The 15,611-nt window shown below is 41.9% G+C and overlaps 1 protein-coding gene across 1 annotated transcript in view; it reads right to left on the bottom strand.

Annotated features, from left to right (window-relative positions):
• Positions 1–2,116: 2,116 nt before the first annotated feature.
• The window catches only part of ABCD2 (ATP binding cassette subfamily D member 2), a 46,431-nt gene continuing 32,936 nt past the window's right edge, over positions 2,117–15,611 (bottom strand). Inside the window, exons 8-10 of the mRNA XM_075024880.1 lie at positions 9,986–10,070; positions 9,136–9,261; positions 2,117–6,541 (exon numbers count right to left, since the gene is read on the bottom strand). Coding sequence (XP_074880981.1) covers positions 6,331–6,541; positions 9,136–9,261; positions 9,986–10,070 — 422 coding nt within the window. The 3' untranslated portion in view covers positions 2,117–6,330. The remainder of the gene's footprint in view (positions 6,542–9,135; positions 9,262–9,985; positions 10,071–15,611) is intronic.

The raw sequence follows: 15,611 nt of genomic DNA, 5'->3' as shown, positions 1-15,611 counted from the left end.
CTGATGACCACTTGCTAGGGCTAAAAGAGGATTATTTGTTTTTCAAAAGTATGAGCTGTGTAACTTTTAAACCAGCCTGGCACTGGAGGCATAAACTGATACTGGGAAGCGTTTGCTAGTGCAAGAATGTCCTATTATTGTGAGCATACACCTAGCAAAGCCCAGCTTTATCACTACTAGTTGTTGCACTTCAGTATACTTTGCATTAGTACCTTGTTAGCTACTGATCACTCTAGTTGTGCAGACATTATATCTTAAGACTTTTCCTAAAAGTGTTCGCTGACTACCACTTTACAGTACCCACTCTCTCTCTTCCACCACTTGCCATCAAAGGCTGAGTCCCCGTGGTGCCAACCCACGAGGATGCGGTCTGTCTCACTGGGAAGCATCTGCAAGGTCTGGCCATGAGATGCTTGGGGACTTCTGCTCACACACACGTTTGTGCTGTACATTTCCCGGGGAGGAGGATACCAGCACCCAGATGTCTCAGCGCTGCACCCACCCCAGGAGGGGCAGAAAGCAGGCCAAAAGCATGGGAAGGAAGACTTAGTGCAACCTGTATATTTGTCGTGGTTTAACCCCAGCTGGCAACAAAGCACCACATGGCCGCTCGCTCACTCATCCCACAGCGGGATGGGGGAGAGAATCAGAAGGGTAAAAGTGAGAAAAACTCATGGGTTGAGATAAAGACAATTTAATAGGTAAAGCAAAATCCGCATGCACAAGCAAAGCAAACCAAGGAATTCATTCCCCACTTCCCATGGGCAGGCAGGTGTTCAGCCATCTCCAGGACAGCAGGGCTCCAGCACGCCTAACGGTGACTTGGGAAGACAAACGCCATCACTCTGAACGTCCCCCCTTCCTCCTTCTTCCCCCAGCTTTATGTGCTGAGCACGACGTCCTATTGTCTGGAATACCCCTCTGGTCAGTTGGGGTCAGCTGTCCCGGCCGTGTCCCCTCCCAACTCCTTGTGCCCCCCCAGCCTCCTCGCTGGTGGGGTGGGGTGAGGAGCAGAAAAGCCCTTGGCTCTGGGTAAGCAGGGCTCAGCAGTAACCAAAACATCCCTGTGTTATCAACACTGTTCCCAGCACAAATCCAAAACACAGCCCCATACTAGCTACTGTGAAGAAAATTAACTCTATCCCAGCCAAAACCAGCACAATAATAAACACAGAGACCTCCAAACACACTGGCACAGGAAACACCAACTGATAAAGAAGTCTCTCATGAATTTCATGTATTTATAGCACAGTGTGGCTATAATCAAGGAGAAGAACATTTTAACTGAGATACAGAGGACAAGATATTAGACTTACTGAGTGCAATCTTTTTGGTTGCTTTAAATATTAAAGAGGTTGGGTTTGCTTCAGTATCTCGCTTATCATTTATGGTGAGAATAATTTCTGCTTCCCAAAGACCCAAGTCTTTATGAAAAGCATTATGAATCTGATCTATTTGAAATGCAGCTCTAAAACACAACAAATACAAACTCTCTTTCAAAGACACTTCAATCTAAATAACTTTTAGGACAATCTTCACGTTAAAATTGATCAATAAATGAACATTTTTGTTTCTTTTGTTGTTTTTGTTATCCTACAAATGCTGTGTCATGGCCAGCTTGTCCCTCTATGTTTCATGACAACAGAAGAAAAGTAATGTGCTATTGCATGATTATTTTATGTCCAAGACAGGTTTCATTATTCCCTTTTTCCAACACATGGCTCCTCCCATGGGCTCTCTTGGACTGGTTTTTCCCAGACCTCATCCCAGCCTGGTTTCTCACTTGGGGGGTCAGCCCCAGGACCCAGCTGGCTCCTCAGCCCTGCATCAGCCACCATCACAATCTCTTTTTTAATTGCCTGTTTGAATACAGATCATACACAATAAACTTGCACTGGGTCAGTGCAGTATTTTTAATACGTCACTGTTACCCTCTCATAGATTGTCTCACTTACATGAGGTTAAAGACACTAATTTAAAAAATACAAAGCAGGTGCTGCAGAATGAGCCATAATCAGAAATAAGGCGACAGAAAGGCAGTGTGAGGTATTCTCCCAGAGCACACACAGGCAGGTCCTGACTGCTTTGTGAATGATACATAAGGAACACTGTAAACTCAAAGTAAATGCAACATGTTTAATTTGAGGTTGAAATAAATTACAACTGTAAAGCATAATTTATTGCTTTATAAATTGTCTGCTCTTAAAAGGCATTAATATCAAACATAAAACAAAGACACATTCGATTAGCAGTTCAGTTCTCTTAAGCTTCATGAACAGCTCAGTAGGGGGATTTCATTCTATATACGATTGAAATCTCTGATCACAGGCTCATAAACTTGACTTTGGCATGCATTACCATCATTCAGACATGTTCAGGGGACTGTAGATGTGTTCATTTTCTTTAGGATATAATTTTTATTGCAATTTTCCCTAAAATATCCCATTGAATACCAAGTCCTTCATTCTTCACTCAAATACAAATCCCACTGGTTTCAAAAAACTCCTCTAAAAGATATGTGGGGTTTTCAACCCCTGCAGAAGGAGGGCTTCCAAGTCTAAAACAGGAATGAGTCTGGTCCCAAAACTAAGTGAAAAACAAACTCCTCCTACATTAAAATACTGAAATCCCATGCACAAAAAACATTTCCTCTCATTCTGAAGATTCTTGCAAAAAATCCCAACATTCTCTGAATGAACTGATGCGGATACTTCATATTTTTATTGTACAGTTAATCCATGCCTGAGACTGGCGTGAATTTTGCTCAGCACCTGTACTCCTCTAGGATGCAGACGCAGACAAGTCCAGTCTGCCCTGAGTCCTGGGGGCTGCGAGGGTGCTCACAGGAGGCTAAGTGCACTGAGCACGTTGCAGTATCCAGCCCTAAATGCATAGATGCTACGACACAATGAGCTGGATCTGGCTAGCTCCAGCTAGATATGACAGACAGAAGGAAGGCCAAAAAGTCACTTCCTTGGCCTCCCGGCTCCTGAATGCCAGAAAGGGAATAAACTGATGAGCAGCTCTCACTGCACCAGGAAAAAGGATTCCACCAAGGCATCCTGCCCTGCTCTGACCCTCTTGCACTGCAAAGGCCAAGTGCTCCTCGTGCCTTGGCTCCAGAACAGCATCTCCCTGAGCAGGAAGCATGTACTTATGCTCTTGCTTTCCCATCTGGGTCTGAAGCAGCATAAAAAGTGAGCTGGCTTGTGCCCTGTATTACATCAGAGGCAAAACTCTCCAGAAACAGAACCGGAGACTCCCGCCTCAGTTAGCCCTTGGAAAAACTCAGAAAGTTTGCAGAGAAAATCTCCAGGGCAGCTTCTCTTCCAGCCACAAAACTAACTTTAAAAATAATGAGCCCTGGTACAGAAAATCTTTCTAAAACTGGCTCAGCATTGCTTAGAAAGTTCCTATTTAGAGAAGATTTTCTTCTCATACCAGCCTCTAATGTTCTTGTCATGCCTACGAGAATGTCAACAGCTGAATGAGATGCTAAGATATTTTATGCCATATTACTGAATGGGAATGGTTAAGTCTGTTACTGGATCCAATCTGTACCAAACTTCAAGGAAAATACTATTATATTGATCCTGGAGCTATTTCAGTTTTCATTAAAATTTAATCAGTAAGTATGTATCTTTTGTATGTTTTATGCATAATGTCATTTAAAAAACAGCAAACAAACTTCTTTCTTCTAAACACAATTTCCTCAGAAGATGTGTCTCTGTTGTGCCGTGAGGGATGGCCAGCTTTGATATCTGCGAGGTGGTACAGCAGATTTCAGGCGCTGCACTTGCCCCTAATGGCTCCCAAGGGCCATGGCAGAGCTTTGGTGGGAGGCTGGGAGCATGCAGGACCACACCTGGAGCTGTGCCGAATTGGGCCAATTGTTCAACACTTTTCAGTGTCCTCCTCATTCAGGGACTGGTCAACCCTGGTTTAGCTCCCAGCCACATGGTAAAGTGCTTAACGGAGGGGTGGGGAACACTAATGTCCCTTCCTCCAACTCAGCTCCTGCCTTGGGAGAGGCTTGTGGAAAGATGGCTTTGTGGCTGCTTTGCTCTAGCAGAAGGACACTGCAGCTGGGACAAGGGCATGCATTCGATGAATGCCTGATTCATCACCATCCTAGAGAAACATAACTCAGAAATGTGCAAGCCTTTAAAATCATCAGTCATCTCATATACGCTCACCGAGAACAGATTCTTGGCTGAGTTCTTTTTTTCCTTAGCAGTTCTGAATTTTTCTTTGAAGATGAGAAGGAGGAAAGCTAGCCTTCAGGGAGAGGGACAAGCAGAGACATTGCAAATTAAAATGCGCGCATATGTCATCCACCACAGCAGTGACCTCCAGTCTGCACTTAACAACACAACATCTTATTATCTTGAACCTTAATTTCTCATCCCTTTCAAAGGTTCCCAAAAGCATTCCTTTCTGTGTCAGTGCGATGTCCCAGGGGACTCTACAGACAAAACTAATGAGAGGAACAAACTGTTGTCACCAGGAAAGGTTACAGGGTTACATTCAAGCCACAGACTCTGGAGGAGCAAGGAGCAGAGTTACTCCATTTTCTGGTGCAAGTGCTGTACCAAGCAGCAAGACGAGCACACGGCGAGAAGGAAGATGGGCTAATGGTTAGTGCATTGGACTGGGATTTGGCAGAGGGAGTTAATTCACCTTCCCCTTGTTATTGAAGTGATCGGAAAAATGAAACAGTTTATATTAACTTCAGGGTGCTCAAACATTCCCAGCTCAGCAAATACACCCAAAATATTTCTCCTCTCTTAACAGTTCCTAACAGCTTATGCATTGCCCCGCTCAGACTAAGCACACCAGACAGAAATTTTCTAAGGAATCACACTTCTAGGAAAAAAAGAACCAACAAACTTCAGGATTGCTACATCTCGGCTAAGGCTCATTTCCCCATCTGCAAAGCCTCTTACCCCTCCTGATCTTCACTCCCAAGCTGCCCATTTGCCGTGCACTTGCAGCCAGGGAGAACAGATCCGGAACTCTTAAATTCATTCACATCTTTATTTCTAATTCACCAGCTTTTGCCTCCTGCAAGGCACTCAGGCCAGCACTGTCTTAGGGGCTTCTGTTTAAAGCACCTTCTGACCGACTGGGGACCAGGCTCCTACTGAACTGAAAAGCAGATGGGACAATCAGTGAGTGCATCTGAAAGAAAAGCTGTTAACTGGTGCGTTTGCTCACAGGGAGGGCAGTGTTCAGCTACTCTAGCAAAATATGGCAGGCATATTAATTAGTGGTTATAAAATGCTCTAACTTTTCACAGACCTTTATAAGTGCTGAGCATTTTAACTGGCAGGACAGCCATGCCTGAGAATTCAGTGTATTGTTAGAAACTGGTATTTTCCTCTCCTACAATCCTTCTCATCACAGACTGTCTCGTGGAACAAACAAGTGTCTATATTGTGATTTTACCAATGGAGGAACTGGGTCAGAGATAGACACCAGCTGGATCAGACCCATGGAGCAGATGAAAGACTTAGTCAAGCAAAAACTAAGTCACTTGATGCCGGGCCCAGTGCTCCATCTCCCCACCAGAGGTTACCAAATAGGGGACATAAATAATCCCCCAAAGGAACTGATGTATTATGAAGGGTAAAGAGCCTCTGAAGCTATGCATAATGGCATAAAGTACAGCACAAGTGTATTACATATTTAGCTCTATCCCTGCTTCTCTGTCACGAGGGCAGTGGGTTGCTCGGACAGATGCCTTCTGGTCAGCCTATTATGCTCCTTCCTATGGAAATGCAGGTAAAGGTGTGTATGTAATTCAGTAGTAGAACAGGAGTTTGGTTTCACATGGGCTGAAAGAATGTTTCTTATACCCAAATGAGATTTTTGCATGCATCTGCATACTCACTCAGATGCTGCCTCTGCCGTGCTCCATGCCTGAGTTTCATGCCGGGTTTGCTCTGCGTAGCAGGCATATCATACGCACACAGTGACCTGGTACAAGAGCACATTCTGCAGGCCAAGTCTCAGGCAAAAATTCACCTACAAAACCTAAGTGTGTTGGTAGTTTTCTTGCAGTGAATCGGGCTTTCACTAGGAATTAACATAAGCTGCAATGACTAATCTTATACTCTGTGCATTTGCTTATTTTCTCTTCACAGTTCAACCACTTTCTTCCTTAATACTAAAATGCTAAAGTCTTACATAGCATTCAGAGTATTATTTTCTGCTGGCTGTGTTTCTCTATGTTCTAAGCCTCTATCACAATGCATGCAAAGGATAATGGCTGGATTTGTAATGCTTTTAACTAAAAAAATACTTTTAAAAACATAAACCATAAATTATTTATTCCTCTTTGCCCATTGTTTTAAGCGCTGAGTCTTCTCCCAAGATTTTACACAGTTCATTCAGTCTCTGCTGCATCTTAGGAATTCCTGCAAGTTGGGATTCCAGTCTCTGTTTTTCCTCACTCAGTGATAAACGGATAGTGGTGTCCAACTGCTCGAAACGCCAGCCGCCTTGTCCATCAAACTGCAGCAAGTGAGTGTGGTACTTCCTGCAGTAGAAATTAAAACATTAGTAATGGCTCAGGGAACAGATGGTTCATTTTTGCACGCAAATTTGTGTCGCTCTTCAATGGTGCCTCTCAGGAAGTTGAGAGTTGTACAGTTTTGGATCACTGGGTAAGACTTTTTCAGTGACTCATAATCCCAGGACACTCTTTCATAAGGGATTTGGGTATATTAAAGCCTGTCACCAGGACCTCCCTAAGCCACCTAGTGAAATTCAGCAGCAAGGTGCCAGCTGTAAGCCATCAGCACTGGTATGGGCTCCCCAGCTGGGGCGGTCAGTGCCTTGAGCACCCCACGGGGCTGAGCTCACGGCACGTCACCTGCAGTGATGCTGGCAGGAGCAGGCAGCATGGCTGTGGAGGGTGCCCTCATCATCTGCTGTCTCTGGCCAAGGTGTTGGCCTCCCTCTTTCTGCCTCCCTCTTAGAAGTTGCCTTCACTGCAACTCCACTAGACTCTTTTTTCTCCAGGAACTTGAACAGCAGCAGCAGACAAGGCTCCCTTCTCCCCCAGGAAGGCTAGTCCCACTTTATTTACCTCGCTTTCTGAAGAGACGTTTTGCCTCCTTAGTAAAAAATACATTCGGGCAGACACGGTGTACCTGATGCTACTGATAAAACTCTAGCTTTTTCAAATTACACCTCAGTTTGTTCCTGGGCATCTTATAAGGTTGGTTAAAGAAACCTCCAGTCCTAAAACATGGTTCAGTATGCAAGGGGCCAAAATAACACAGTCTGTGTAGGAGTCACAGATCTTTCAGTGAGTATCAGGGTGTGTGCACCAAAAATATTCAAAGGTGTACATGTGGAGTTTGTCAAGACCTGACAAGACATATATCAGGAGGTGCAGGAGGAAGAGCAAAGATTTCCCTCAGAGCTGCTGGTATGACTGTGTAATTTATCACTATAAATTATAGAAGATGAGACGCATCATAAAACAGTGATTATAAAGCCCATCCAGGGAATGTGACAGTTTAATAACCTCAATAGCTTATGACATGGGACTTAAAAGAGATTCAACTCCAGGCTCATATTCACCACTTCTTGCATATTATTCTTTGTGACACCAAATTCTTAACCTATCCCTCTATTTTTCCCCCACCAAAAACCAAAAAAATCAGGAAGCTAAGATGGCTAATTGAGATATCCAATGTTTGTGATCTAGGAAAGTAGCCAATATTTTGATTAAAAGAGCAAGTATTTCCCAGTATAATCTTGAGGATGACAAAACAGCATGTGAACCCAGTTTTTGTCTACGTGGTGCAGTCCCTGTGGAAGCATACCTGAGTCAAAGGCATTTGATGCTGATTTCTAAATACTCAGCACTTCTGTTTACTTCTCTAGAACCCCCATAATCACCAGATTTCTGTTAATTTCAGTAATACTGTTGAGGTTACAAGAACAATCCCAAACTTTCCTGAATCGCCCTAGTACTAGGAAACAAGAATGTTGGCAGGAACTGAACTCAGAAGATCTTTCTCACAAGTTCTTTCACATAACTTACCTCTGCATCATCATTATTTATAGGTGAGATGCCCTCAAATACCTGTTTTCTTGAGCAGTGGTTTTAAAATAATGCCAAACTTTAAAAAATGTAAATACTACTTTTCTTTTTAAGTGTAATTTAAATTATTTTAAAAACAAATGTCTATGTGACATTTTTTCCCTGTCAGAATACACATTTTTTCTTAACATTTAGGTCCTGATCCAATAAAAGCCATTTCCACTGTCACCATCTGCACAGAGGAAGGAGGGATGCTGGGGAAACCGTTCTCTTTCAGAGAAGCAGACACTGATACAATTTCTTTCCTTTGAGACAACAAACTGGTAATGGATTTTTTGTCATCAGTTTAAAAAAACCAAACAATCTGACAGCAGAGATCAAGGAGTTCAGAACAAATAGTCTCTGCTAATGTCAGCTTACACATTCTTGATCTCCTTTTGCCCTTTAAAGTATTTGGCTGGTTTATGTATTCAGTAACTACATTTACTTCCTTTGAGGGACTCTTCCATACTTAGTACTCCCTCACTAGAATGATGTTTCTCAGAATTCCAATATTTCTTTTTATTTCTTTTTTTAATAGACAATCAAATTTTGAAAGCTCACAAACCCTGCAGACAGAGGACACAACTGAAGTTAAAACACCAGATGTATTATTCCTATGGAAGAACAAAAAGTAGTTTAACCACTTGCCATATTTCCCATCTTCTCCCAAGCATTGGTAAACTTCCCCAGGACAGCTCATGTATCTTGTCACCTTTACAGAATAATCTGGTGATATTTGTTGTGGCTGTGGTGTGGTGGACTAATTAATTGCCTTTTAGACACCTGCATGTTGCTATTAATAGTTAATAACTGAAACACCTTTAAAAAAATAAGAGGGAGGAATAAATACGTGTCAAAGAATGAAAAAAATCAATGCTAAATGCATTTACATCACTATTATTGTAGACAAGTTATCTTAGAAAGTGCAGTAGATATTGATTAAACAACTGCCCTAGTACAAAGAATAATGGCCAACCCACTGCTTGTCAGAAAGCTAAAAGCAAGGACCATGATAAATCCCTGAACATACTTACCAAAGAGAAGGTCTGTGTGTTATAGAAAGCAGGGATATCCCAGCAGCTTCTGCAGCTTGGAATATCTTTCCTTCAACATCAATGCTTACAGCACTTGTGCATTCATCCAGCAATGCATATTTTGGCCTTTAAAAAGCAGATAAAGAACATTAGTCTCCTATGTTTTGGACAGTATTCCCATGTACGATGTTTAATTGAAAGAGCAACAGGAAGGAGAGAGCTATTTTTGCCACACAGCTGTCTCTCATCTACAGCTGGAAGGAGGCTAGCAACAACATAAAGTTTCCATGCATTATTCAGGTGCCGAGTCAGCTTCCAGGAGAAATGGGTTTTATTTCCTGGTCCATCTGAGTACACAGTGATCTAACTTCTATGTTCTAGTTTGACCTAGTATTATTCTGTCCTGTCATCAAGTCATGCAATACTACAGCCAACTCAGAAACTTTCTGTCTACTGCTATGTATGGACTGGGCTGCCTTTGCATGCTTGCTGTCTCCAAAACCAAAAAGTTTTGGAGCTTGGCTTTTAAATTCCTATAGCCTCTGCAACAGTCCATCAGACTTCTGCAATATTTGTAGGACAGATGCAGGGAAAATGTCTGTGCCCAAGATGTTAAAGAAAGGAACATCTGGAAAATGTAATGCTATGTTGCCAAAAGCAAAGCTTAAGTAAGAAGTACTGCCCAAACCAAAAGCAGAGTTTGAATAAGCAACAAGGTCTGTGGTCCTATGCAACTGTCTAGCAGTATTGCATATTGCATGGAGATTATAGTCTATTACTGCTCAAACTATTACAGCAAAACTCTTCCTCATTTTCAGATGCTACTTAAAGAACAAATAAAAATGCTTACTTATGGTAAAACATCCGAGCCATGCCCATCCTTTGTTTTTCTCCTCCTGATAAGACATCTTTCCAATCCATGATGGCATCCCAGCCTTTTAAAAAAATGCAAACAAACCACATCAGGACAATGTAAGTTTATGAAGCAAATGCAGCTTCACTTGCAACATGTCTGCAATCTGCAACCAAAATCATAAAGAGCATTTCCATTGCAGAAGAAACAGCTCAGGGTTCTGGATCACATCTTCTGAAACACCTCAATGACTTTTGACTGGCACTCAATTGGAAAAATGTCCAAAATATCATGTCAATTTTGAAAGTGGAATTTAACCTTCTTGGTCATGTAGGTATTGTCAAAAACTTTACTTACCATCTTTTTGAAAAAAACATCTTTTACCTGTGTATAACTAATCAATTTTTTCTGTCACGTTTGTTTTATAGAACAATTTGCTATTCCTTCTTGAAAGGTGTGAGTGGAAATTTAGAAACAAATTCAAAGAAATAAAGTGCAGAAAACATAAAGAGCACTGCCTGACTCCACTCACTACTGTAGGCAAAGAATAACTGTCAGCATACTCAACAGAAACACAGATGCAGACTGCAGACACATGGATAAATTCTGTATACACAGACAAGCAGCTAACACACAAAATTGCATACAGACAGGAGGATTTTTTATACAAACTTCTCATTACCTTGTACTTAGAAATGACCCACAACTGTTATATCACTGTGTATCCTTATTTAATATTCTGCATGGCTGGCCTCTAAATGGTTCTTTTCTTCATCACTTTCAGCTACATGGAACAGGACTGTGATGCATTTTATCTGTGATCTCTCCGTGGACTGGTGTTTCTGTGAATAATCTGGCATGATTCATTCCCACTAATGAAAAACTTAAAAACCCAAATTACCCTATTGAAAATAAGTTTTCAATCAAACAATCCAGATAGACTAGCAAAATAGACAAGTTTTGAAAAGGGAGAGTGTGGATGCCAGGAAAATCTGGTAAGATATTTGTCTCAATAGATCATCTATTCATGAGACAGGCAGCTGGAGCGGGGTCGACTGAGGGCAAGAACATTTTTCCAAATCAGCCCAGAAGCACTGTAACTAAAAAATTAACGACATGACCAAAAAGCCTTTTCTGCCACTGTCCACCTGAAAATAAACATCTGCCAGGAAAGACTATAAACAAGGTCAAGCAAGGAGCGTGGGCAGTGTCATTTCTGATACCTGACCAAGGGTGAGACAAGTGGGGCTTGTGAAGGTGCAGGAGGCTGGGGAGTGCTCGATCCGTGCTTGGTGCTACACCAGGGCTTGGTAGGTCTGAACAAAACCTCAGTGAAGCATCTAGTGAGAGGTTGTGTGACTGAAAACAGGAATTGGTAACGCTAGAGACTGAATTCCAAGAATTTTCTATACGTAAAATTGTAAAATACAATGTCATGATTTTTTAATATATGTGTATATAGTTAGATTTAAAAAGCAGGCATGCACACAGCAGAAATACATCACCTTTACTCATCCTATTGTTTTTTCCCTAGTTTCCTTCCATTCTTGTTTAAGGATCCCAGTGGGCACCCACCCGGGGGCACATATAGTGCTTTCTATCAGCGGGCTCCTAGCAAAGATGGAGTTGTGTAATGATTAACTGAATCACCATTTGGATGAATTCTGGTAAAGGGAATAGATACACAGAGGCTGCTGCTGCTGAGCAGTCCTGGTGCTGGGACCACACAGAGAGTTGGAGTGCTGTTCCACTGACACCTTCAGCTTCCAAAAAAGACTGTAAAATGCCTGGAGCACTCCTTTTTGGCAAAGGGCAAAGGGTGCTAGGGGCGAAGGATGGGAATGGTCCTTCATGAAAGCCATAGAAACAACTATGCTTCTGAAGGCAGTGTTCAGGCTGCTGCTTATATTCTGTTACTTTAAGCTGAGAATATAGACAAGGTCCAGGGACCTGGATCTGAGCTAGGGCGTGGATGGGTGTGCATGTGTGCACATGTGCCTGGGGAAGCAGTACCTGCGTTCAGACAGTTTCTTCCAGATCAGCTGGTTTATAAAGACATAGAAAAAGACAAAAAGTGAATGAAGTTCAAGAAGAAGCATCACTTTGTCAGCAAAATCATTCTATTATTTCCTCTAAAGGTATAAGATTTAGCCTCCCTTTACCAGGATACAATGGTCATCTCTGGTCACTTCAGCTTACATTCTAACTGTGCGTCTTGTCTCCTCCTGCCTAGCTCCCTCCCTCAACTTTCCTATTTGCCACTTGGAATGTCTCAAACAACAGATAAGGAAGGAACCATTTTAATATCCCTTTCAAAAATCATTTTCTAATGTCTGAACAATTTCTTCTGAACACTGAGGCAATGTAACTCACAATAAACCGATGTCCTACTGTGCATTAACAATAAAGCACCTACTTGTTTCTCTTTTCTTCCTGCTGACATGGCACAGGTCAGGGAAGGACATTAGTGTTCTGAAAATATCAGCCAAGTCAGTGGCGTATGTCACCCGTAGCTACATCCACTTTATAAATGAAGAAATGAAATGGCTTTCTATGAACAGAGAAGAAATGAAATGGCTTGCCTATGAACACAGCACAAATCTCTCAGTAGGTACAAACATAATCCTGGCTTTCAGAGTCCAAATTCCTTGCCCAGCTTCTTGTTACGTTTAGCCTTTGATTGCACATGGTATGATGTAGATGTGATGAACACTGGATGTCACAGAAATGCCTTTTGCAACCAGAAAGACAAAGAGCATGTGTAATGTGCTGGGGCAGGGTACATACAGCTGTCAGCAGAAACTAGTGATAGCCTCATGATAGCAGCATTTCATTTTCTTGCATGGCTTCTTTTATAATTCCTTTTACCTCAATTTTCTGAAGGAAAAAGCCAGCTAAATTTGACAACAAAGAAAGAGTTGCATCTGGGGTCTGTAGCGCTGTGTATCCTTCATCCCTGTGAATCCTCGCGCTTACATGCAAGGCAGAGCATTCAGCTGCCATAAAAAGACAGGCTTAACAATTCCTTTTCCAGATCTACCTTCCAATGCACCTCATCAGACATGGACTGGAGTGTTACAGCTTCATGACAGAAGAAAGGCTACCGCAGCAAACTAGAGCCAGAGAGTCCACCCCTGGTTAGTTTTTGAACACGGAGGCCTCTTGCACAGTGTATGTCCCCAGGCAGTTGTCAAAACAGAAGAGAGCTGGGGTGCTGTGCAGGATGAATATGCAAGGGCAATCCTTAGCTGAGGAAGAACAAAGAGGCCATCAACTGGGTGAGCCCCAGCTCAGCATGACACTGCAGGGATTTGTGTCTCTGGATTTCAGAGCCCCTGGAAAAGCTGGCAGAGCACTCCAAAGTTCCTGCTGGTACCAGTAACAAAAGCAAATTCAGGGCTAAAATGATCAGAAGAAAAAATCTCAGAGAGAGGAAATGTGCTGGTCTGTGTGTTTATACGTGGCCTAGCACACAGATTCCCTGGACAAGACCCAGAGATATGACAAATGTGCAAAATAATGAGGAATCATTATAATCTGGGGTGCTGAGAAACCATAAACAGGTTGAACTTGTTCAGTAATGTCATCATCCCCAACCTGACAGGCCCGGTCATGCATGCAGCATGCTGCTACACGTACTCATGGCTCCTCTCATGTGACAGCTTATCGGCAGCCTAAGGCTGCATCACAGTTGACACTTGCTACATACGTACCGATTTTCAAAGCAGGTCAAAAAGGAACCACTTTATGTATTTCTACTGCACATCTCCACACTATTACCCACGATTTCTGGGCATGCCTTTTCACCACCCGTGCTGAATACAACCTTCTTTGCTATCCTCATTTTGTATGAAATTATTGTTCTGGTAGAGCTAGCAACTTTGCAGGTGTCGATGGGGGCACCTTATTGATAATGTAAAGGTAAGTAACAAAATGGCATCCCTCTAATATCCAGCAGGTGAGAAAAATAACGGTGTGGGATTCAGTGGGAAGGAAATTCTGCCCCTAGCAGCAAGGGGTGCTACTATCATCAGCAATTGCAGTGGTTTCTTCTAGGGCTTCAGCTCACGGACATCAGGAACGGTGGTGGTGGGGAGGGAGATGTTATTTTGGTGGGTTTGGTGTATTCTGTTGCTACTGATTGAAAAAAGTTTCATGAGGATAACACAGAAGCTAAATGCCAAACTCGGCTACTTATTCTTGTAACTATTCTATTTACTTCTAACTGGGTCAAATCTTATTGCTAGAAAAAGAGAGGAATTTCTGCCATTGGCAACAACAAGAACAATGTCAGGCTCTTGTTGGCTATTTCACACTTGGACTCTGGTGACCCTTGTACTGATGCAATGTGGAAGCAATTCAGCCAAAGACAATAAAATTACACCAGGACAAATAAATTGAGTCAGAGTTGCGCACTTCTGGCTCCATCTGGCTTTTTCATAACTGCCCACAGGGAGCAGAACACAAAACTGCAAAGCATCATATTATACATGCACAACATTCATGATCACTTAAAGCACAACAGGGTCATGCCCTAAGGAGCCTGCTGTCTGGTAGAGGCCTAATACTGCAGAGGATAGGTGAAGGGGAAAGAGACAGAGCAAGAGGATCTACACGAAAAAATATTGAAGAATTATATTAGACTTCTATAATTCAGTGACTGACAGATAGTTACTTCCATTCTTAGAATAGTTTATGGAAACAGTTCAAAACAGTATGAACATATCCCAGACATCCACAAGAATCTAAGTAACTAAAAATGGTTTCATTGATTATTTTTTTTTTCAGATGTAGTACATTTTCAAAAAGTGTATATAATACATAAATAGAAACTTGCTGGGAATTTTTCAGCAAAACTTTTTTTCTTTTGGAAAATGCCAGTGTTTGTCAATCATCAAAGCAGCTTGCAAAAAGGAAAAAGACAGTTTGGGGCAAATCCCTTGTTCTACAAGCTTTATATGGGATTTTTAATTATTTTGCAAAGAAAAAAGTTCAATTTTTAATAGAAATAATTTTAGTTTAAAAATCTGATTTTAAGTAAAAGCATCAAATAAAAACTGGAATTAAAAAAAATAATTCAGCTACGTATAAACAAAAATTTCAATTGTTCACTTTCAACAAGTATTTCTCTGGCTTGCTGGTTCAAAAAACCAGAATATCAGTCTTTGTCCCAGACTGGGGGAGCTCTAAAGAATATGTAAGCATATGAAATCCATGTAATGTGTCAAATCATATGTCATGTGTTTCCTCTCTGCTCCTACCTTGGTACTTTTCTCCTGCAAATGTCCAAGGAGAAAAGGGATCAAGTAAGTGTATTATGGTCCTAAAAATTTCCTGGTATATGGTAATCTCTCCCCCTGTTTTCCGGCTTTGCCCACTTCTATCATTTTAGATCGCTAAGTACCTAAGACACTATTTTTTGAACATTTGTTTGTGCAGACTTTTGCAGTGTGCCTTTATCCTGAGTGGAGTTTCAACAGAGTACCAGCGAACACTAACAGTGTCCTCTAGACCTTTTTATGGATAGTGTGTGTCTCGCATGCACAGTCAGGCAGGCAGAAGAGCAAGAATGGAGTCAGCAATAAATACTTTCTTTGGCACAGAAAGTAGAGCAAGACTGATC

This window comes from Buteo buteo, chromosome 4 (genome assembly GCF_964188355.1).
Source record: "Buteo buteo chromosome 4, bButBut1.hap1.1, whole genome shotgun sequence".
Taxonomy (NCBI): Eukaryota; Metazoa; Chordata; class Aves; order Accipitriformes; family Accipitridae; genus Buteo; species Buteo buteo.
This window is presented reverse-complemented; position numbering and strand designations above follow the sequence as displayed.